At 44.4% G+C, this 23,283-nt stretch overlaps 1 protein-coding gene across 2 annotated transcripts in view; it reads left to right on the forward strand.

The window, feature by feature from the left end:
* Positions 1–23,283, forward strand: part of hipk2 (homeodomain interacting protein kinase 2) — a 67,946-nt gene that overhangs the window by 12,368 nt on the left and 32,295 nt on the right. For both annotated transcript variants that reach the window (XM_046037781.1, XM_046037782.1), the window contains exon 2: positions 4,124–5,306. In XM_046037781.1, coding sequence (XP_045893737.1) covers positions 4,124–5,306 — 1,183 coding nt within the window. The remainder of the gene's footprint in view (positions 1–4,123; positions 5,307–23,283) is intronic.

Genomic DNA, 23,283 nt, shown 5'->3' on the forward strand with positions numbered 1-23,283 from the left:
ACAGCCTTCGTGACAGTATCTCCCCACGAGCTCGACTGATGCATTATTCTATAAATAAGCAGAGATGAGAGAGCTAAAAAAGCAGACAGGATGGTCAATAGTGGCCGCGGGTGAGAGAGGGAGAGAGATATGCGGTGTCAAGCTCCAGCTCCCCCACTGAGGGCAGAACTAAGGCAGGAGGCAGGAACACAAGGCTAAGCTTCTCTGTATGGACAATATGTTCCTCTTCTGTGGTGCGTTCACTGTTGTGTTTAACCCCAAAGTCTCTGTCACTGTTCCCTCAACAGGTTTTCCACCAGTGCTTCTGTTGGCCATGATGTGTTTGTACATGTGACAAGTAAAATTAAAGATGCATATAGAGGTGGCAAATTAAAAGAAAAACATACATGACTTAAGAAACAAATGCAGGTACTTCCTTACAGAGTACAAGAGCTAACTGAATGACACAAAATAGATGTAAATCATATGCTATGGCTTATGCAGTCAACCCAACTGTACACCTATGGGAGTTTTCACGGATATGTACTAAGACACATGATGTTAGTCTTTCCTTTAGTTTGGCGGTGCGGTAAGCAGTGCCCCAACACCAACATGTAAACAGCAGCGAAGGGTGAGGCGAAGGGTGAGATAATGCTTTGTCTAGACAGCCAGAAGTCATTTCATTAGCCAGTGATTGCCCCCCCCCCCCCACAGACACACCCTCCAGTCCTGCAGACATTTGGATGTCCAGTAAAGAGACAGGGTCATCAGAGCGTCTCAGCTAGTGTCTGTAGCCATTAGGCCTCAGGAAGTAGTCCATATCCAGACCAGAGGACATTCACCAGACAGACCTGACTGCTGTCTCCGGATTATCTCCTAGGTAAAACTTATGGGCCGGATTTTTGCCATCGCAATGCAAAAAAGGTTATAATTCTGTATTAAGAATAGAAGTTTGAGGACAGGCAAGGATGAGTTGAATGATAGGCAGGTTTTATATTAAAAGACTATTTGTAATTACAAAGGACTACTTGGCAGGTTTGGTGGTGTCTAAAGGCGTTCTCATCAATACTCTCTTGTCATGTTGTCAGCGGAGTATAAATGACGGGTTTAATAAAAGAGAGCAAACAGAAGCAGGTCACAGGCTAGAATGTGAGGGCCACTCATGGCCCTGCTCTCCACGCTCTACTCTCCTTCCCTCCCTTTCAGTCCGTCTGTCACCCTTGCATGGCATGCAGAACGGCCCTGATCCTCCCAAAAAGAAGATTAACAAACCCCTGACAGAGAAGTAATCTCTCTGAAAACATTGACTACCATTTCAACATGCAGCCTCTAAACAGTGGAAAATGCCTCTCTGGCATGCTTAATTGCTGTATGTGGGACACACAGTGTTCTTTTAGGTATGCTAAATGGAAAGCCTTGGCTACTGAAGGCATTCCAACATTGTAAATGTACAACAATGGACCTTTACAGTTTTGTGCTTGGCATAGAGTTCAGAAATTCAAATAAACTTCAAGAGGACATTTTCAAGGCAAGGTCTTTAGCACTGTGTTGCTTCTGACAACAGTATAGAGAGTTTTGTTGTTCAGATTCTGGATCATAAATATGTTTGAACTTCAGTTTGGGTGAAGATTGATTCATGAGGACTGGAACCGCTTTCCCAATGAAGTATAATTGGTCACATTGTTGCCTGTGTATGTTGTCATGAGATAACATTCCAGCCATTTGACCTCTTACTTTTAGTTCATTTAATTACTTATCTATGCTCCACACAGGGCTCTAAACTGTGATGCTGTTTGTTTAGCTCCGAGTTTTATGGCAAAACCAGCTGTACATAATTTCTTAACAAGTCAAAGCTGAATTTCAAGAGGTTCCTATGCATTTCTAAACATTTTTGTCAGCTATATTTCAGAGGCTCTTCCAGTTTAGGGGAACATGCGTAGCCCTCAAGTTATTGCACCATGTAGGCAATGTCAAATGAACTCTTTGACTACGTGGAGTGAATGAGTGACTAAGATCAGGGCTGAGGAGGAATTCATGTGATGCTAATGCAAAGAGCAGCTAGCCTCAATCTGGCCTTGTAAAACCTCGAGCTATCCATAATCATGCTGGCAGAAATGTAATGCTGGAATTTTCCATAAGAGGAACAAGCCAGCTCTGCCTGTCCATCCATTTTTGTGTTCATCAGTCTGTGCCTGTGATTATCCTGTCAGGCTCTCAGTCACACACTGTTGACGCTGCTCTGTGACGCAACCCATCATTCAAATTATTTTTAGCGTAAAGTCCAGGCACAGGAATTGGTAATCCAAGGAGTGACATCTGGCCTTCAGGGCTTATGTGATTAGCAGAGAGCCTTGCCCCTAATAGCCCCGCGGACCATCTTCATTACCTCTCTGGACCAGCCATACCTATGGGACTGGACATGAAGTGACTAGGCGTGGGCACTTAAAGCAAAATTCCCCTCACTACATCTTAATGATTGTTCAGAGCACATTATGTGCAGATATCATGTATGAGGCTTAAATAAGCACTACTGTGAGCATGGCGGTGCTATTCTACATTAGCTACTATAGAACATCCGCCAAGCTTACAGTGAGCCCTCTAATGTGCACTGCAGCTTCAATCCTGCAGCATTAGGGCTAAGACCAGATGACCACGCACATAACTAGTAAGTCCAAGCGAGGCCACAGAGAGACTAAACAATTTCAAAAAGGAGGAGGAAGACAGGTTAAGAGAGTTGAAAAAGACAAATGAAGCAAAGTATAGTGGAGGGCTGCCAACTTCCAACTGAATTAATCATCATCGCCACTGCTAATAAAGACAAAGTGACGAGGCATGTCCTCTCCTCTGTGCTTTCTGTCCGCAGAATAGAGCCCACAATTATGGAAGTCCTCCCATCTTGAATGGTAATGGTCCTTGAACAGATCTTTGAACAGGACAAAACTTGTCAGCTTTCAAGATGTCTATTAAACACACAAAAGCAGCATTTTTTCTCCAGCAGCAAACAAAGTTTAAGGGCTGTTTGCGTGCATGGATTTTGTTAGTGTTTGTGTGTGAGCTGCAACTGTAACATTCTTTGATTCATGCATCAGTTGATCAACAGCAAGGCTTAATTGTGTGGGCATTGGCATGGCCAGGTGGAAGCTCTTAGTTTGTCAGCAGTAAACTAATTTTGGGTTTACTGGAAACTGTTTAAACGTAGCATTACTACAACTGTCGTATAATCATTTGAATGTTACAAACAAGCCTGTTAGCAAAGAGAGAGATAAAGAAAGGGACTATTTTGGGCAGTTGTTTGCTTGGAGAAGCTTTTGCTTATTCCGAGGCAGCTTGTTCCCAGGAGTTCAGAGCACAGCCTCGTTGCAGTTTTGCTTTTGTTTTGTTGTCTTCGGGATCTGTAGTTGAGAGGGAGTTCAGTGCCCCTCTCCTGCTCTCATAGTTACTCGAACGAAATTTCTTCCACCACCTTCCCTAAACTGAGTAATTGTGTACCAATATATGCAAGGGCTGGGTTGTGAAGTGGGGAAGGAAATTGCAATCATTCCTTGAGACTTTTTGTGGGCCTGTTTTTGTGTTGCTCCGCTGTCTTTGTGTGGAGTGTCCCTTGAAAGGGTATTCTTTTAGCATTCACTCAGCCTATTTACTTTGCTGCAGATGGGAACAGTTGGGAAATGGCATTTCCTCTGCATGAACTAGTGGTTTGCATAAGCACTACTCAATCTAAACGTGCTTATCTTTCTGGTAAACATTCTGGCTTTTATTTATGTAACAATATACAAAAAAATCATTACATTGTATGAAAAAAATGATCCCTTTCCCACCAGTTTTAATGATGAAGTATCTGATTTTTTCTTCCAAAAATACTAGATGACTGTATTGCTTTGAAACAATTTAATGCCAAAATGACAAATGTGAAGGTTATTTAATGCTTGTTACTTTACTATGATGTTAAAGGGTTCAAAAGGTTAACATGCTGAGGCATCAGCATGTACGCTTGGTGTTTTAATGACCTGCTCTGACCCAAGCTGTCTTTATTTAAAGCTTCTGGCTACCGCTCGTGTTTCAGACATTCTCAATTTTCTAACCTCTCACTTTCATTCCCCTCCTGTCCTCCTTGCTCCTCCCCTCTGCTCCCCTCTTGTCACAGGTATGGCCTCGCAAGTGCAAGTGTTCTCCCCTCACACTCTCCAATCAAGTGCCTTCTTTAGCGTGAAGAAACTGAAGGTGGAGCAGAGTTGTAACTGGGATATGACAGGGTACGGCACACACAGCAAAGTCTACACCCACAACAGCAGCAAGAACTTGTCGGCCGCAAGTGGCGCCCTAGGCATCAACAGCTCCCTGCAGGTCGCCAGCTCCACCCTGCCCTACGAGCAGGCACTCATCTTCCCAGCCAGCGCGGGCCACATTGTGGTTGCCTCAGCCAGCAGCACTTCGGGGGCCGTGGGGTCTCTGCTGGGCAGCGGGGGTGGAGGCAGCAGCAGCAACAGCAGTGGTGGTGGAGGTGGCGGAGGCGGCGGCAGTGGTTTGGGTGGCGCAGTTGGTGTTCACAACCTGACACGCCGCAGCACGGTCAGTCTCCTAGATACCTACCAGCGATGCGGGCTTAAACGCAAGAGTGAGGAGCTTGACAACAACAGCAGCGTGCAGATCATTGAGGAGCACGGCCCACCAATGATCCAGAACGGAGCAGCCAGTGGAGCCACAGTGGCCACAGTGGCCACTGCCACTTCCACAGCAACATCCAAGAACAGCGGCTCTAACAGTGAGGGGGACTACCAGCTCGTGCAACATGAGGTGCTCTGCTCCATGACCAACACCTACGAAGTGCTGGAATTCTTGGGGCGAGGAACCTTTGGACAGGTGGTTAAGTGCTGGAAGAGGGGCACCAACGAGATTGTAGCGATCAAGATCTTAAAAAACCACCCGTCGTATGCACGGCAGGGTCAGATCGAGGTCAGCATCCTGGCGCGTCTTAGCACGGAGAGTGCAGATGACTACAACTTTGTGAGGGCCTATGAGTGCTTCCAGCACAAGAACCACACGTGCCTGGTATTTGAGATGCTGGAGCAGAACCTGTACGACTTCCTCAAGCAGAACAAGTTCAGCCCTCTGCCACTCAAATACATCAGACCCGTGTTACAGCAAGTGGCCACAGCCCTAATGAAACTGAAGAGCCTGGGGCTGATCCATGCTGACCTGAAGCCAGAGAACATCATGCTTGTGGACCCGTCTCGACAGCCCTACAGGGTCAAAGTCATTGATTTTGGCTCAGCCAGCCATGTGTCCAAAGCAGTGTGCTCCACTTATCTACAGTCCAGATACTACAGGTAAGAGCTGTAACTTTGAAAAAATAATTAGTTTGTTATGAAATGCATATGAAAGACTTTAGGTATTTTATGTAACATTGCATATGAAAGAGAGGAAAGAAAGAAAAATAGGCCCTGTTTGTTTGTCCTCGTTCTGTTTGCATGATCATTGTGCTTTCTGCATCTTGTTTGATTTACCCCTGCTTTAATAGGAATGTTTTCCTAGTTGAGCTGATTATTTGGCCAAACACCCAGATTTGCTGCCAGCCGTATGAGCTGCTGCTGAAGTTCTCTCTCTTGACTCTGATTCTGCCGTTCCTGTTAGCTTGTTTACCCTTGTAGTTAACCCCCCTTCCAATGTGGGAAAGGACAGTAAAACTGAAAGGCTTGCTGAGTAGCCAGCTGCTCATTGTCTTTAATGTGAAAAAAGCAAGCATGTTGTAGTGTTACTTTGAAGATTACCAAAGGCCTGTTGAGTTTCTCTAAAACTTGGTGAAGCTCCGGTATAGACACAACAGACCACAGGAAATATTTGTGTGTCATTGAGAGGTTCAGTGGAAGAAAGTCTTTCTTTGCTGTTTTTCAATAGAGGGTTTTTTAAAAGATCTCAGAGAAACTCCTTCATTGATGAAGGGCACCAATCATGTGAGGTGGCAGCCTGCCCACAGGCCTCTATTCACCCCTCTCGTCCCAAGGCCCCTGGACCCTCAGCCCCCCATCACCATGGCTGGCTCCCATTTCCCCCAGGATAGAGATGAGGGGTCAGCCTGAGTTCTCCTGTAATATGTGCCTGTAATCCACACCAGCGGGCCCTGCATTAGAACCAGATGAGTCTCTGGGAAGGCCTTTCTTTCTTCTCCCAGTACTTCTTAAACAGTCTTTTTTCGGCCATAGCAAACAGCGTGTTTGGGTTTTAGCAGAGGCAGCGTTGGGGGGAACTGCGTGAGGAATCAAACAGTATCCATGTCCACACAGAGAGAAGCTTTGTTTGGGGCTCAGGCCTGGTGCCGGGGCCAGGGCTGAGGGAAGAACAGGTGTGTGTATGGTACCACATATGTAAACACATACACCCACACACACATATATGCCAGGTGGTGGCTCTGCAACTGCACATAGCGCTTATTCTGTCAAGAGAAGTTTGTGGCCTGCATTTTGTGGATCCTGTTGACAGAGTTTGGTTTTGATATCTTTACAGTTTATCACTGGCTTTTTAAATATTCTACACTGAAGACCATTGTTTCCTGTTCAAACAGGAAGGTGTCCAGGTATACTGTAGAGAGAGTGTACTGTAGAGTGAACAGTAGTGGGATTCAAACTTCTGCATTCAGAGGATAAAAAAACATTAAGCTCAGATCCTGATCATCTGTTATCACATCTGACGTGTATTATTTTATCTGAGCTATAGTGTTTACTGAACTGTATTATATAAACACTTCTTCCCAACGGTCTCCTAAACAGTATATTAAGATCCCTGTACAAGAATTGGATTGTACATGTCAACAGGGCAGTGCTGTCAGTTTAAGTAGCTCATCCTGACGTAAACACCACTAGTAGCCTGTTGTTTTTACTCCTGGGCTGTAGGTCAACAAGCAGGCCATAAAATGTTCCTGTTTGTTTTCTTGGGGAGTGATGAGTGGAGGAGAACGGAGAGATCATCCCTTCATTTCCCCTTGGCAGTGGAGAAAGGGAAAGAAAAGCTGACATTGACCAGAAAATTACCCACCAGCCACCCAAAACCTAGACCAGAGACTTGGTGACCCTGGTTTGAGGCATTGGGAGTGGTGTGTGTTTGTGTGTATGTGTCACAGGGTTTTTCTGTACTGAATAATGTCATGCACGTACTGTATGTCAACAACAAGACTGTGTGTGCTTTACCAGGACTCATTGTGAGGAATGAGGCAAGTGTTACAATTCAATTCAAAGAATGAGCTCATGGGAGATGAGCACTGCGGGTGTCTTTGCATCGCATGCAGTTTGGGCAGCAAACAAACTTTGGCTGTGGGTAGAGTTCATGGTGAGTTCAAAAGCTTAGAGGAGAACATCAAACCATCTTTGATGCTTTCAGATGAGAAGATAGAAGGATAGTTTCTGTTCCGCAGACAGCAGGGTAGAGATTACATATAGGTGTGATTTGCCAGCTCCAACCTGCTGGATCTGTGTTACTCAATATCCTCCATAATAGCAAAAACATCCCCCTGCTGTCTTCTTTGATTCTTGTTAAACAAAATAGGTGTGTTTTGTCTTCGTACATTCGGGTTTTTCTCAACAAGCCCTGTTTTTGATTGATGAGGTGAAATGACATGAGACAAGGATAATGGTACGGAGGAATGACAGCAACATGTTCTTTTCCTCTTTTTTTTCAATCTTTTCATGTAGATGCAACTGTAGTATAAGCCTGTTGCAGACATTATACCTTCAAAGCCATTATCACATGCGTTTGCTTACATCCATCTGGTGGGGATTTCATACCTCTAACACACAGTTGACTGTATTTTGATGTCATATGCCGGTGATGTCGTATGTGCGGCAAGAGCCTTGCAAATGACTTATAGATTTTCTGCAAGGTTGACTCATGCAAATAAAATACCCGTATTCAAGGTAAACAAATGATGTGCCATTTGCAAGAACAGCTCTCAGGGTGCTTAGAGTTTCAACTTTGTTCGCTTCAGTGCTTAGCAAATACAGGCTCATGTAGCTGAGCTCATCTATCCTTGTCAAATAGGCCTGTCCGTAGCACTTATACACTTTGTGCCACTGTACTTGAATACAGTCTCCCTACAGTTTTATAAATGTATTATGACCTCAAGCTCTCTGTGTTCTGCTTCAGTGTCTCTACATCCTGTTGGTAATTATTGTGTGGTGTTTATGTCCCCATTACATCAACTTGTGACCTAACCCTGGTCCTACTTCTTTTATCCTCCTCTCCTTTCCTGCTCCCCTTTTCCCCTCTTGCCTATAGCTAATAATGTAACAGGTAAGCCGGCTAGTCAAGCTTACCCTGTGCCAGATAAAGGGATTATTGTCTTGTCCCAGTTGGGCATGTTTGTCCTATTTATCTCATCAGGTAAAGGCCATGAGAAGGGTGGAATGCAGCAAGACATTATTTAAGCTTACGTAAAGTGTAAAGCCTTGTGGTGGCTGCTAGTATGGAAACAGAAGTGTAATGTGCAGACAACAGGAGAAAACACTCTCTCATCCTACTTGCAAAAAAAAAAAAAGATTGTTAAGAAGTATCTACAGCCACGTTGCCCAGATTCTGAGAAATCACTGTCTCTACCATAATACAGTGGAGATGGATGGAATTGGGTTTGTGGTACTTGCTATGCTGTTACTTTGGAGAACCCTCTAAACAATCAGCTGTTTTCATAGGGACTCTTTCTTTATAGAAAGTAGATCCAAAGAAAACTGTTCACAGCATTATCCAGAGTAATAAGAAGATTGTTTCTCTTGAATTTTAAATTACTTTTAAAACCAACAAAATGTTGAACTAGGCTGCGATCTCAGAGACACATTTAAAAACCTGAGCAAACACAGCTCAAACTACTGCACGGCTAGGTAGTGTACCACTAGAGGCAAGAAGAGTGGTGTTTATCTCTCCCTGAGGTTAGTTTGCGATTGATGCCTGAACTCATTCATGGACTTCTCATCACCGAACACATTGACATTTACACTTAGGGGTCTGTATATCCCAATGGAAGTGGTTCAGAAGGTTGAACAGTGTCTGAAAGCCCTTTCTCACACTCCTTTCCAACGTTGGAATGCGTCTGAAAATTTCTGTAACTTTAGGGAACTGACTGGCCAAGGTGTTGCTTTAACTTTGTTCTCCAGCTCTGTTTTCATTCTTACTTGTGTGTACAAATGAGTTCAACAGTATGAGTGGCTTCCAGGAGAGACTGTCTGAAAGTGTGCACCATTAGCCCCAAATTTAAATAATTAATGACTATGTCTAGCCCCTCTCTTTTCATCCCACCTTTGAGTGCGGCTGTTCCGAACAGCGAAAAACCGTTTTTGCCTTCATTTCCATTGTTCTTTTTGAACATATCTCACTCTTTCTGTGCATATACAGAAAGGCTTTCTCAAAGTGTCGGCTTTACAGTGGCTTGCTCAGGTGCCACAAGACAGAGGGACAGAGAAAGAGACAGAGACAGAGCAATTTCCTTTAGTGATTAAACATCTTAATATTAACAACCGGGACGCCTGAAGCAGTACTGCACATACTGCACACATGTCAGCGCCTGCCAGTTTGTAAGTGTTACTTAACATGCACACATCACAGACTTGCACGAGCAACCTAAATCGTTCACACAATACAGTAGCAGAGCCTGAGGAATTAGCTTATTAGACATTGTGGCTGAAAGGAAAATGAGTCAACAGTGTCTGAGGGGGAGGAATGGGCTTATTGATGTCACCAGTGACCTGAGTGGCCAGTGTCTGTGTACTCTCAGTGCTATCAGTGGAAAGTGAAAGGCCTCTGGCAGAAGAGATCTTAATGCATCCAGATGGTAACTTCGCAGAAAGCTCATATTATGGAACTCTCCGCATTTTCTCATTTTACTTCTAGAGCTCATGCCTTTATTTATGTTGACAGTAAAGATTTGTGCAGCTGATGCTAGAGTAGGATCTCTGATATGCCGTAGCCTTAATAACTGATGAAATATGTAACTCTCCCCATCAATGGTGGTGCAGTCTTTGCTCGGGCTGAGGCGGCTGAGTGTAAGACGAGCCCCTGCCCCGCCTGTCTATCTTTCTCTCTATCTGTTGTTAGCGTTGCACAACCAGAAAGACAGGGCAGGCGTTCCGGCACATTTACCCTGCCTCTGTGCGAAACATCAAGGGGTGTTTTAATGAATGAGGTTGCTATTAGTTACTGTTCTGTGAAGCGTGTGGTAAAGTGTGCGTGTATGTGCCAGAGAGGGAGAGAAAGGCAGGTAAACGCCAGGATCGGGTTGCCACGGAGGAAAGATGAATTAGAAAAGGACGGAAAGGCAGATTCGCTCAGTGGAAAAGGAGCTGTTGATAGTGCAGGTGTTATTTATGTGAAGATTCTCGAGGAAGTATCTTGAACAGGAAGGATAATGGGGGAGAAGAGTGTAGAGGACGGTTGTTTTGCATTCCTGGATAGTACCTGGAACAGCGCTCTCTTTCCCCCAAGCAGTGGCAGATTATTACTAATGCAGATGAGCTTTCATTAGGTAGAGTCTGACTGGGTGGCTGCTAATGCATCTTGGTACTTTTTTTGCTGACTTTATGCTTGGTTTGTTTTTTATTTAGCTTGTGACAACTCAGGGCCAGGGCCATCTTGTTTTTGTTGACTGTAGAGGCTGAAATCATCAGCTATTATCAGGTACTGATGTATAGAATAGAGACCCCTTAAATTATAATTACTGCTCCCTGTATTCGCTACTGCGCTGTGTACTTTTTATGACAGTCATAACACCTTAGTATGCATGACAGAATCCCAATAACCTGTTTCTCATTTATAATTTTGCCTCTGGGCAGCTCTTCCATGGGTCTCCACAGAGCATCAAGCAAGCGGGAGACATGTAGCAGCTAAGCTAATTAACTACTGGTAGTCAAGCATAAGCATCGGAACATATACGGAACTCAACCACTCAAAGTCATTTTGGCAAATTATGAGTAAGAATATTTTAACTCTTCAGGTGAAAGTGAACTTTACCACCTAGCTGACGAATACGCCTATCGATACACTGTGACAGGCTGCCCGGCTGAGTGTATGCGGTGCATGTGTGTATGTTTGTGCACCCCTGCTACTGTGTGACTGTGTGCTCCTACGATAAGACAGAGCTTTCTGAGTTTCACCACATCGTTTTTTTTCTCCCTCGCAGTTCAATTTCCATACATTTCCCAGGATATTAAGCTGACGGAAATTAAGCTGCCTTGATAAAGCACAGCAAGCCGCCCACTTAAGCTCACTAAGGCTGCAATCTGTCTGCACTGGATTGATTGGCTTATGTGAAACATAGGATTCTTCCTCACCTGAGCTTTTGTGGTGGTTAGCAAATGTTGCCAGCACACAAGTAGGAACTTGTTCAACCTTACAGGTGTTTGGAGAGTTCCAGGATAACACCGCAGGCTAAGTAAGAAAATCATAAAGTGGAAGGTCATTAAAATGTCCAGACTCAACTGAAGGGTTACGACCACAGAACAATGGAATTTTCTTCTCACTTGAGTCTGAAAATCATTAACCGGACAGGTGAATTTTCTCACAGCAGTACGTCGCATATTAATTTTCCTACTTGCCACAGTTTTCTGGATTCAGACACCAGTGGGTTGGCAGGGTGATGGCTGCCATCAGCGGCTGACTGGCAGAGGTGCCCCCGGGTCTAAATAAATCATGAGGGCTCCTGCTGATCCCCCCCTTCCACCATTCCTGTATGCCCGCCATCCCTCCGCAGGGAACTCACGAAATGGAGTATCCCCCACCACTGCGTGCTGCCTCGGCTCCTTCCCGCCCTCCTTCCCTTTTTCTTTTTTCCCACCTCCCCTCACCTTCCCTTCACCCCCCTCACCTCTTCCATCCACCTACATGAATATTTAAAAGCTGACTCCAGGATGGAAAATATGCAACAAGGGCAGTGAAGACTTGCTAAAGAAAAAAAAAGAAGAAAGAAATATTCATTTTGGGACCCTGAATTTTTTTATTAAAGGCAGGTCATGAGAGTATTGATGAAATCCAGAGTGGTCCAATTACAGAGGGAGAGAGTTATAAAGACAGAGAAAAACAGGGACTATCAACCGCGGTCGGAAAAAGAAGCAGACAGAGGTCAGGAGAGACACTGAGAGAGACTGATCCAAGCTATAGCTGTCCAGCTGGGGAGAGGATTGGGGGGGATTGGGGAGGCCGGCAGGAACCTGCAATTGGCTCCATACTGGTCGTGTGTGTGTGTGTGTGTGTGTGTGTGTTAGGAGTGACTGCCACTGTGACAGAGAATGCCTGGTGTGCAGAGGCCCATGCGGGCTCCCATGAAGTTTTCAACAGAACAAAACAGATGCATTTGTTTTCTCAATTGGAGGAATTTGCTAATGTGCATATACGAGGGTAAATAGTTTGGCTAATTTGCGGCAGGCAAGTGGACAGAGCTCAGCCAGCCAGCTGGGGCCCCCTGTATAGAGAAAAAAAGAGGCTTTGATGACCTCCCTCCCCTTCTCTATCTCTGTCTTCATTTAGTATCATCCCTGGCTCAACACAATAACTTGATTTTCCTCTAACTACCTCTATACAAATTTATCTGCTTGCTTTTATGTCCCGCCCCTCCATCCCTTTTAACTGTGTTCATCGTGTTTAATAGAATGTGTTCGACAGCCCTGTTAAACATAGCTCATGTTCATGGTGACAGTTGTCACTCTATAAAAATGTTGCTATTTGTCATTGCAGATTGCAGAATTAAATGAGGCTCTGTTCTTACCAGGCAGGCTATTTTCAGCCCCTCTCATAAAGTGACTTTCAGATTCCAACGCCACACTTACCTTACAGTACTACCTTATGGTAGTAAATTTCAAAAAAGGTTTAGAATAGATATTTCACTTTAGTTAAGAGGGAAATATGGTTATGAAATGAAAAAGGTATACAGTGAAACTGCAGTCTGAGGCATGGCAACAACAAGATAGTATCTCAGGTTTGAAGATACATGAACATGATACAGTTCCTGATTTACAGGAAGCTTTACCATTTAAAAATATTTGGGGCAACAAAGGGTAAAAGGGTAAGGGAAGTTTATGACATGACATTTATCAAGATAAAGGATCTGATCTATCTATTATCACTGTGGACTGCAATCTTGTTTAGATGTCATAAGAATGGCTCTTTCCACAGAATGCACGTCAGCATTGTCGTTTCTTTATTGACCTTGTGTCTCATTGAACTCTTCACATATCAATGTCTCCAGGGTTTTCTTAGGATGAGCCAAAGGTTTTAATAAAATTAAACAAAATGTGGAAGATAAAAACCACTCAAGATTCTGTTCAAGCAGTGTGCTTCTGCTGGTCTGAAGAAAATCCTATTTCACCCAAGCTTGATAAATAATTTAAAATGACTAATAGCGCCTTGTGACAGAGAATGTATCGCTGTGGTGTATCAGCTTGCAGTGGTTTCGGCCTGAGGCATAATTTGTTTGGAAAAATAATTACTCCTGTATTGGATCCTGGTTAAATATTAAAAGGTTTAGCATTAGGAATGGGCTGCATCCAATGGGGTTTTATTCTACTTCTGGGCAAACTCATTGCTTTAGACATCACTACTGCAGACGGGCTGCCACAAAGCAACGTAAACTAATCAACTTATCCTGTGTGCTTGGCCACCGAGCTTTGAAGACTAATCCCAGTGTTTTATGAGCGAGGAGCGTCGGATTGTCTGTTGCGTTCAGCTGGTTACTGAGTGCAGAAGCTGGGAAGCACCAAAGAACATTAAGACGATATATATCAGCCCACAGAGGAAACAAAAAAAACATGTTCCAGTGAGATTGTAGATAACAAAAAGAAAAAAACAAAACAAACAAGAAGCAAATTAATCACTATATATGTGAACAGAAGCTGCTCAACCACACTAGGCAATTTGGCATGTGTGTGTGTGACTGGCTGATTAAACACAGAGGTTAAATACTGTCCTGCTACACACAACCTGTTCAATGTTCACATCCTCCTACCACCTAATGGCTTTGCAGGACTGACTGATTTACAGCATATTGGGATGGTTTTTGCACATATAGGCACATATATAGTAAACACAGACAATGTGGCACCAGATGTGCCCCGACTGGCTATCACTGAGCTGAGAGAACACAGCATCTCAGTATGTGTTATCATCATGAACAGGACATAACTCACATCACCTCTTTAAACACAGCAGGGAAGTCAGGGAGGCATCAACACGGTCGAACAGTCTTTCATTACAACCAGAATCTATATATTATCAAACAGATGGCTTTTCTTTAAACCAAGAGAGTGTTGTTGTCCAAAGTTGAAGGAGTGTTCGCACATCAGTCAGCTTACCGGTACCTCAACAAACAGGACAACTGAGGCAGGATCTGGACAAATGAGATCTTACTAAACCTTAATAAAAGCTCTTACTATAAAACCATGTGCTCCAGATCACATTTTTCTGCCACAGTGTGATCCTTGTACCCAGCGGAAGGGAAGGAAATTTTTCCCTCTCTGTGGTTCTATTTATGATAGCCTTTCCATACACACACTGGCTTCAAGCAGGCTCTATTTGAAATCAATATAGTGTATACCACCCTTGAAGCAGAATTAGTCATTCACTAACACTTCTCAAAATACAGTAATAATTGTCATGAGCAACTAAGGCTTACATGAAAGTGGATACAGTAGGTTTTCTTTATGTATTCCATTAAAGGCTTCAACACACTAAGCAGAAATCAAGGCTCGGTAGAGTCAGTATTGACATATAACACAAATTAACACGCAATCCTGCACAAGCTGCTTTCAGCACACAAATAAACCACAGCACATTACTTTCATTTGAGCAGGAAATGCAGTTAACGTCAGTGACTTAAATAAAAAATCCTTGCATTTTTTAAAGTGTATACAAATCTTTTTCCGCACCTTTTTCTGTTCAGGGTTTTTGTGGAAATGAATGAAGAACATTTACACGCATCATTTCACATCAGTTCTAAAAAGAGTCTCTCTGTTGCGGCCGTCGCCATAGCAACCAAGGCTCTTGTTCCAAAATTGTCCGTTTGCCTCTGAAGGTGCAACACCTGAACTAGACCAGGGCTGTTTTGATCCGCCTGCCCCAACCGACAGCTGTGTACTTTAGGGACAGGGAGGGCCCTTGAGCCACACTCTCATCTCGCTGCTATTGTTTGCCCAGGTGGGCCAGGACGCCCTGTCTTTCTCCCTCCCCCCTCTCTCTCTTTCTATGTCTCTGCCCAGCTCTCCTTCTCCTCCCTTTTGCTATCTCATTCCCTCTCTCGCTCTCTTCCTCTTTCTCCCTCTGTCTTTGTTCCACAGGGACCTGTGGTCCAACTGAAGCTCTCGGTTACACAAAGAAACCAAATTGGCTTTCATCTGCAGCCTGTTACCAGCTGTGTGCATTGTGCATCTGTGCTCCCTCTCAGCGCAGAATAAGTATAGATTTTACCTATGACACTGTTAGTATTATTGGCTTTGAGTCAAAGCTCTCTTTGCAGAAACACTTTCTTCTCTGACAACTCCAGAGTAGGTTTCTAATTTCTTATTATAAGTCGTATTAGTCTTTGGCATGACTTTGCTGTTAGCAGTGCTGTTAAATATGCTCCCATCTTTCCACTTTTGAAGCAGAAAATGCAAAATAGGATGATGTTAGAAACTCCCAGAAGCCCATTCACCACTTTCATGCTGGGTCAATATGTGTGCCAAGCTCTTAACCCACCCCCCCAAAGGCCTAAAGTCCCACACCAACCCTGTTGTTCACAACCATGGTGACAATTAGGTTTCAAGTCAGACACAAAGATGTGTTTTTTAGGTGTGTTCATGCACCATTCATGCTGAGAGTGTGTGTGATTTGTGTGTGTTTACAGTAAGGAAGAGGGAGAGATGGCCCATTTAGCATACCCAGAGTTTCTGGCCTTGTACACAGCACTGCTCAGGGCACTAAGAAGAACAGCTGAGAAAACAGCAGGGAACCTTCATTAGTGATCCCTGCCCCATGTCCCCTTTCCCCCTCTTTGCTTCTTTCTACATATCTCCATCCGTCCTTCTCCCCGATGTCCTGCTTCTGTCCATCCCTCCCTTCCTCCCTCCATTTCCTTCATACTGACCTCTGTCCCTCACGCAAATCTGCCTGGAATTTCAATCATCACATCCACAAGCCGCATAGGATCACAGAGGCTCATCCCTCTCAGCTGGTCATAAGAGGAGAGAGCTTCAATATATGCCCCAGTAACGTATTTCTGTATGCAGTTGTCTGAGCTGGAGCTTTGCATGAGCATGTTTCAGAACATTCAGCAGATCCGGGACTGGTGTGATGCATTGAACATAAAAGACAGAAAAAGGAATATCTAACTGAAATCTTTTAATAAACTCACGTACAGAACATGTGCATGTTGTGAGGTGCAGAGTTGCAAAAAAAAGTGCAAATATGGGTACTGTTCTTTCCTTTTAACACAGTAAACAGGTGGTTATGGGAAAAGGAGGTCACATTCATTGTGCCTTCCTTTGTGCGAGTGTGTGTCTGTGCTAACAGGTGTCCTACAGTCAAATATGCACCCACAAGCATCACAGACTCCCCTGACGGAGTAAACTATTCTGCTCTGGAATCAGTCAAAGGCAAACGTATACCGCAGGAGGGGAGAGTTTAACAGACTCCTGTGCTTGAACTCATGTGCACGTCTTTGTGCTCAAGTCTTCTCTTTGAATCGTCAAGGCACACTGCAGCTCAAATCAATCATAACTACAGCACCTGTTCTACAAAAATGCCAGCGCCATTAAAAAAGGTCCTCTGTTTGTTTGTTTGTCTGTCCGTCTGCCTGTCTGTTTTGTTTGCTTTTTCTTCACCGGAGCAGGGGGAGAATGGATGACTAAGTGCAGTGAATCATAAATGAGTTCAGGAGAGTGTTGGTGCATTGGAGATGCTCAGTGTGATAGCACCAGCTACCTGTCACATATCTGTCTCTCCCTCTTTGTTTTCTGCACAAAAAAAGCTTGCCTTCACAAGTTCTTCCAAGTCTTGATTTATGAAAAGAAGCCATTTAGTGGAGCTAATTGCATAAAGCCGGCTGCTGAAGCATCTGAGGACAAGTCATAACAGTCCTTTTAGATATACTGCAGACAGCTGAAGCAGGGCCGTCCCCAGACCAGAGCAAATCATCCGTCACAAATGCTGAGCCTGCGTACAACAGATGATGACCCTCTATTTGCTCTCACCACATAAGCCCAGTTTTGGAAGGTTTAGTTTACAGCAAGTTGGCTGGAGTAGAACAGTGTACTATAAGAAGATATAAGGATTTATAGATTATTTTTTCCCAAAATACAGGAAAGGAACTGCGTTCGTTGAAACAACTGCCAAGTAAGGACAGCAGCATGCTCCAACACACCTCCCGCCTCCTTTCCCATTTAAGCTGGGAGTGAGGAGTGCTATTTGCATTACAAGGTTCCTGTGGAGCAGAATAAAACACAGACAGAGCTGTGAGCAAAATGAACACTCTCAGGGTGGCCCTACGCTAATTGCGACCGGGGTGCATTTACTGATTATAGTTAAGTGGTCCAAAATGGTCCCCTGCTCTCTGTTACATTGACCCACTCCCTCCCCTGGTGGATGTGGTCAATAGCAGGCCTGTTGAGATGCCTTTCCACTGAGGGAAGAAAACAGAGTCCAATCATGCCTTCATCTCCTGAAGCACACGGAAAGTAGAGTTGGATTGAGGAAGTGCTGATTTTAACACCGTTTATAACAAGGTGAACAATGGAGTGGGGACAGCAGGAAGCAGCAGGCTGCTGTTTTTCATAATTGAGAATCCTGGTAAAATAAATGTTGAATTAAAATACAAATACCAAATTGGACCTGCAGAAGCTAAAATGTTTTCCCTTAAGTGAACAATGACTGAAGGAAGATTCAACCCATATTTTGTTCTTGTGGCTGTGAGTCTTTTTTGTGAGTGCACGTGCAGCTCATGACTATTCATGTTGTCTGCAAAAACATGCAAGTTTGGTCGAAATGGAAATTAATGGAATGCAAAGTGGAATGTAAATGTAGTTGCGTGGGGATGGGGTGGAGATTTAATCCTTGTTGAAGAAAGCCATGAAGGTTACATGCATGGACGGGACCAGGTCAGTGTTTTGTATACCCTCTCTTCCCTGTTGCCTGCGCCTTAACAGGAGGCCCCACAGTGGGAGAGCAGGCCGGGGGTGATATAACAGCCACCCGATCACACAGGCTTTGATCTCCCCTCTGGGTTTCTGAGCGTCTATGGGATAGACTTTAGGCCTACTGATGAGGAGGTGGAGATCTCACACCCCCTCTAATGCTGGCTGGCTAGCATGTCTCTCTCTTTTACCACACAGAGCAGATCTTTAGCTTGGGTGTCAGTGTGATTGTTTCTTCTTGGAGCTGCTGGTGGATTTGTTTGCCGTTTTCTTCACTTACATGGATGAATATAGATTGATGCAAAAGTTCACTCACTCTTTTCACTCCTTTCTTGATTGTTCTTCTTGATGACCATAGCTGACCTGAACACAAAGAGAAACATTCTGGTTAAGGTAAATGTCTTAGTCCGTTTCTCTTAAGGAGTTATTTCCTTCTAAATGTTTTTCTCAGAGGGGGTTTGAGTCTTACAGCAGGTCTAGTGTTTTACACAACCCTAACCCAATGATGTAATTCCTTCTCCCCCTGAACGCTGGTGTCAGAAACACTGGGCTACGTCCCTCTAGCCATTCAGTCTGCCCTTGTGTCATAATCTCTCATGGCTGGCCTGATCCCGCTCCAATTTATGTAATTAACTGATGTCACTGCTCTGGATTGCTTGCAAACACTGTATCACTGCAGCCCTGATTTCCCTAAAAGCAACAAATCCTTGAGGACCTGTGGTCTATTAAAGCTGTTATTCACATAGCTTACAGTTATATGAAGGGGCATATTAAAAGTCAGAAAATAACAAGCCCCATTACATAAACATGGAGAAGTAATTGGGGTAGAAAAACGTTTCTTTTATTATAGGAGCTAGCAAAATTACTACATGCCAATTAGAGAGTGAGTGTTTTATGAGTTTGGCTTGCTGACGTAGGGGGATTTGTGCATATATGTGTGTATGTCTTTGTTTGTGTGTAAATGGGTGTGTATATTGAGAAAGGGGTTAGCCTTGTGTGACTAATACAACACACAACCTGTGCTCTTTCAGCACAAATACTAACAAGAGCACATAACAGCCAGGCCGTGCTTTTCAAAAACATAAAATACTCCTATCACAGCCGGGTGGGACTCATTTTGTTTGAGTACATGGCTGGCTGTTTGCACTCCTGTATGCACATCTGTGTGTACAAGCACAAACAAACATCCAACTGTGCTGGATGATTAGATTTTCAGGGCATGGTCAGTGACTCGTATGAGTTCATGTATCCATACAGTGTGAGGGGAGGCAGACTTTTTGGCAAGCTAGCAGACTTGACCTACACACAGATAGACCAGCAGGAGGACAGATGGACAGACTGGCAATCTAGCAGATTGGTAATAAATAGACAAATAGACCTACAGACAGATAGAGGGCAGGGTCTGGCTGCAGGGGGGAGACAGGCCATTGAATGAACATTTAGGTTAGACAGACTGGGTGAATGTGTCAGGCTGTAACCACTGCCCTCAGACATAGATCAAACATAGAACCAGCCATCCAGGACACATCACATCGCTCAAGGCCCAATGTCGGCCTTCCTGACTGGGGCAGGGACGCTGCCTCCCTCCTCTGGAGGGAAAGAGATCCAAGGACGTCTCCTGAAGTTTCCATGGTTGCATGTCTCAGCTAGATCCAGCCTTGTTTGTTTTGCCTGCAACATGTTCTGCTGCACCGACCCCCATTAATAAAGCGCTCTCAAGGTTAACCCTTAGGTGGCCAGCGAGGCGGTCAAACCCGCAGCCATTTGCACGGCACATTTGTTCTCTGCTCTCATTTGATTGCTGGTATGACATTTAGGCTAACATGTGATAGGAAATGAGCTTAGTTTGTGTTTCCCGTGTCCCGTGCTCCCTGCCTGATGATAATGAGGGGGAAAAAGGCCAGAGAAGAGGGGTGGGGTCAATATGCTAATAGTGGGTGTACATTTTGATGCCTCACTACCAGCATGGAATGGTTTGGAGAGACGGGCTATCATTCTCCACCTCCTTTCCCCTCATTATCCCCCCGCATCTCTTTTCATCTCTGTCCTCCCCCATCCACTGCTTTCTGCTCTCATCCTTCTCCATGCCCTTCACTATCTTCTCCCCTCCATTTCTCCCCCTTCTCCATCTCCCTCCAGGTACTCCTCGCCTCCACCCACCTACCCCCCAAACGCCTCTCTCCCAGAATATGAGATACATTTGTTTTCCCCCACCAGGCTGCAAGAGTGGGACGCGTGGCGTGCAAAGTGCTGATGTGTTGGTTTCTGGGTAATTATAACATCCCTCGGTCTCCAAGAAAACTCTAAACTAATGTTTAATTTGCCTCACCGCTCAAAGGAAGCCCTCCTTTGTTATTGCCGTGGCAATTAGCTGGAGCTAAGGCCCAGGCATTTCCTGTGATTGTTGTGATTTGCATAGAGAGCAAATCAGAGAGAGTATCAACCCCCTATACCCCTCTTCTCTCTCTGCCATTATAGCCACCCACTCCTCCCTTCCTACCTCTTTCACTTCCTCCCCTCCCTCTATCCCACTTGCTACACTGAATCTCCATCAGTGGCCTAGCAACCAAAACTTCAGCGCCTGTGTCTGATACCTCTGTACTTTGTTGCAGATTGACAGGGGTGAAACTGAATAACTGGAGGGGACGACAAAAAGATTTCCAAATGAAAGTGTCAGTGGGTCACGTGTCTCTTCCCTGCACAATCCCTAATGGTCATCTAGTTTCATCCAATATTGTCTAATTAACTGCTTGTTCGTAACCTAGCTGATGGCATTCCACCGAGGATGGCGCTAATGGAAGTTGTTAATTGGAGGTATAAACATACTGTCTGTAGATGAAGATGTCACAGAGGCTATGTGCATACTGGACACGCACGCACAATGAGGTGCAGCAGCATGTAGGTCTACATGTGGGTAATGAGATTATCAGTCAAGAAATAAACAGCTAGATGTTGGTGAACATGCTGTTTTTGGTCCTGAGGGGAAACCATTAACTAGCATTGCTGCCTCATGGTGGCTATTGTGTTTTCTGCTCTGGCCGGATAAGAAATAGATTCCCACTGACTGTTTAATCTCAGGGCAAATGCAGCTGCCATGTTTTATGACAGCATTGTTACTGTGTGTCACCGTTCCAAATAATTCACAATTGGCATGCAGTACTTTATTAGCAGTCATGTCATATTTTTTTATCACAGAGTACTTTTGAATTTAACATTAATGAACTCCTATACAACAGCAGATTTTCATAGAAGCCCACCTTTGCAGCTTTGCCAAGCTTTAGTTTAATTAGAATACCTGAAAGAATTTGCATTGCCTTATATCAGCCCCTGCCTCTGTGTCTACGCTTACTATAATAGTACCACTGTGAGATATGATATCCACATTTCCTCCGCTACTGCTCTCTTATGCTCTCATCAGATTATTAGAACTGGTATTTTCCCATTTGTGGGTTTTAGTGCTGAGAGCTATGGCTTCAGGGAGCCTTTTTAGTGAGGAGAGAGATAGAAAGACGGAGCAGCGAGAAAGCAAATGAGAGAAGGAGGGGTAGGCAGAGGGCTAATGGTGAGATAGAGGGTAAGCTGTAGGGGCTGTTAAACCTGAGGAGTGGCTAATCCATGAGACGGCACTCTGCGCGCATCTGCTCTGGACTGGTGTGGCATGGTCGGCAAGATGTACATCCAGAGCCCCAGCAGTCAGACGTAGCCTCCTGATCTATATTTCAAAGCTGAGACTAGAGAGGAATTCAGTAATGAGCTCCCATCCTCCTTTTGGTAGAGGAAGACTCTCTTTGTGGAACTAATTGAAAGTGGCATGTGGAGCGCCGGAGAGCTTTTTGGGGGCTGTGCTGCGTTTCAAGGGATGTGGAGAGATAAGCCTGCATGCCGCTGTGGCTTTTGTGTCACAGGTCTGAAATAAACAGGTCTCTTAGAGGAGAGTGATGCACTTTACGGCTGCAATTGGGGCGGGGGGGTTGTGTTTTTTGCGTGTGTGTGATTGTGTGTTTTTGTCTACAACAACCTGTGTCCGTTGCTGAAATTACACCCCCACACACATTCCGCATCTCTCTCCCCTTAATAAATCTAGTTTTCTGTGTCAGCTCATCAGAGATGCAGTGTGTGTATGTGTGTGTGTGTGTGTGTGTGTGTGTGTGTGCATGTGCATGCACATTCGTGCAGACACGTGTGTGTTATTTGGGCTTTCTGTGCGGAGTGGAGGAGCGGCTCTTATGGGAGATGGGCTTTCTCTATTACAGATATGGAAATGGCCCGAGACGTATGCAGTTAGTCTGATATACTGCGTGGCATTTAATGAAATGATGAAACAGAGTCTGGCCTTAATTTAAAATCACACACATCCATGAACACAAATGTACCCACATGTGCATGCACATGCACACTCATATTCAGAGACATGTAAATGTCAGTTGGCAGTATTTTGCTTTGCTTGTCAGGTGTGTGAATTCAGTTTTTTTGTCCAATTGGCCTGCTGTATATCATTTTTTAAACATTTTTTGAGCCAGTGAGAACCTCATCGCAAGAAGACCACATGTCTGTGAGGCTTCTTCACAAGTTTTACAGCTCTGCACATTCCTTAGTGGTTCAATCTGTGGGAAATGCTCAGATTTAATCAGACCTGACTTGACTCAACAGTCAACTCATTCTAACCTTTGATTGATAATTTAATGATACTGTAGCACCCACCCTCTTAACGTCACTGCTGAGCTGGTAAGAAAATGGGAGGAACTGACAGAGAGAAGTGTCATGTCCCTGAACTGGAGTTTTGATGATCTCCTCTTTTGATTTCACCAGGGTCCTGTTTCTGTGGGGCTTTGCAACTTGTCTCATACCTTTATTTACTGCATTATGAAGTTGGTTTCATATCGACTGCTGTTGCTGTTTGCTGGCAACAAGATAGCCTCACAGTCACAGTTGAAGTTATTAGATTGTGTAGTCTGTTTGCTGACATGTCTTTTTACCACTGTCAACATGACACACCTTAAATAAGATCGCCGCTACAAGAGAATAAAACAAAATGCAATAACAGCAGAATTTGAAAGAACTCATTAACATTCTGGCAGCTTTTTGTCATCTTGAACCACTGTTGTTGTGGCCTTGGCCACTTCTGTATAACCTCATCTTGTAAACTGTGAATGAGCCGATGAGAGCAAGAGCAGGA

Source organism: Micropterus dolomieu, linkage group LG22, assembly GCF_021292245.1.
Source record: "Micropterus dolomieu isolate WLL.071019.BEF.003 ecotype Adirondacks linkage group LG22, ASM2129224v1, whole genome shotgun sequence".
Classification (NCBI taxonomy): Eukaryota; Metazoa; Chordata; class Actinopteri; order Centrarchiformes; family Centrarchidae; genus Micropterus; species Micropterus dolomieu.